General features: G+C 43.3%; 1 protein-coding gene across 1 annotated transcript in view; it reads right to left on the reverse strand.

The window, feature by feature from the left end:
* The window catches only part of LOC107713298 (sodium/glucose cotransporter 1-like), a 15,357-nt gene extending 14,695 nt beyond the window's left edge, over positions 1-662 (reverse strand). The window contains exon 1 of the mRNA XM_016518759.1: positions 449-662. Coding sequence (XP_016374245.1) covers positions 449-583 — 135 coding nt within the window. The 5' untranslated portion in view covers positions 584-662. The remainder of the gene's footprint in view (positions 1-448) is intronic.
* Positions 663-995: the final 333 nt, after the last annotated feature.

The raw sequence follows: 995 nt of genomic DNA on the forward strand, positions 1-995 counted from the left end.
CCACAGGTACTGCCCCTTCCAGTGTCCCGTGGAAGCCACCTGCGCCCCTACTTTTTGGCGTAGGCCAGGGCTTACCACAAGAGGACCAGCTACTGCTGCTATGGCACTATCCAATCAGTAGGACTGGATAACACTGGGTAAACGTACCCGTTCCACTTGGGACAGGAACGTTGCGGAAGTTCCATCTTTCCCGAAGGAGGTTTCGGAAGCAAATACACACATGAACATCCCTTAGGTGCATATGGAAGATTGGAGGTGATTGTAAACCTCTTGGAATGGCAGAAGTCTGCATTAACTTTCTGCTAAATCCGTCACCATCTCATTCTGTCTTCAGACTTATCTCAAACAGCCATTGTACAATTATATGTGGACGCAAGGTTAACAATTCACAAGTCTGTCAATGGTAGAAAAATATTTTACAGGTGAATAGAAACTATTGACCACTTACCCATATTCCCACAGCCAGAACCACCAGAAAATATATAACAATCACTGAGATGTCCGCTGGATTGTTAACATATATAGTGACGTTTTTTCTGTTCTCATTGCGAACCCAAGAGAATCCAAAATAATCTTCACCCATTTTGCTGATGTTTGAAGGGCCAGTGGAGCAGCACACTGCGTCCCTCTCTGACACAACGGTAAAGACACCTGGATCACACGCTCACCTGCAGGTGTATGAACGTATCTGCGTGCGCACACATTCACTTATATGTGTGCGTATAGAGATGGGTGTGACCTTCTCAGAGTTAATTATAAAAGTGTGTTTGTGTCTTAGAGCTGTCAAAAATCTGAGATTTGAGAATCATTAATGATCAACTTATTTAGCAGGAAGTATGAGACTGGGTACTTGAAAAGAGTAAGAGGACATTTCAGCAGCCTCATCACCTGCATCTTAATTATTGGGTTTCACTGAGTCAACTAGCCTATGTCAAGTAAAGATCCACTACTGCAAACTATGGTCCAGACATTAGTGTATATACTGTAACATTGGT

Source organism: Sinocyclocheilus rhinocerous, unplaced genomic scaffold, assembly GCF_001515625.1.
Source record: "Sinocyclocheilus rhinocerous isolate Xijiao unplaced genomic scaffold, SAMN03320098_v1.1 scaffold688, whole genome shotgun sequence".
In the NCBI taxonomy this organism is placed as follows: Eukaryota; Metazoa; Chordata; class Actinopteri; order Cypriniformes; family Cyprinidae; genus Sinocyclocheilus; species Sinocyclocheilus rhinocerous.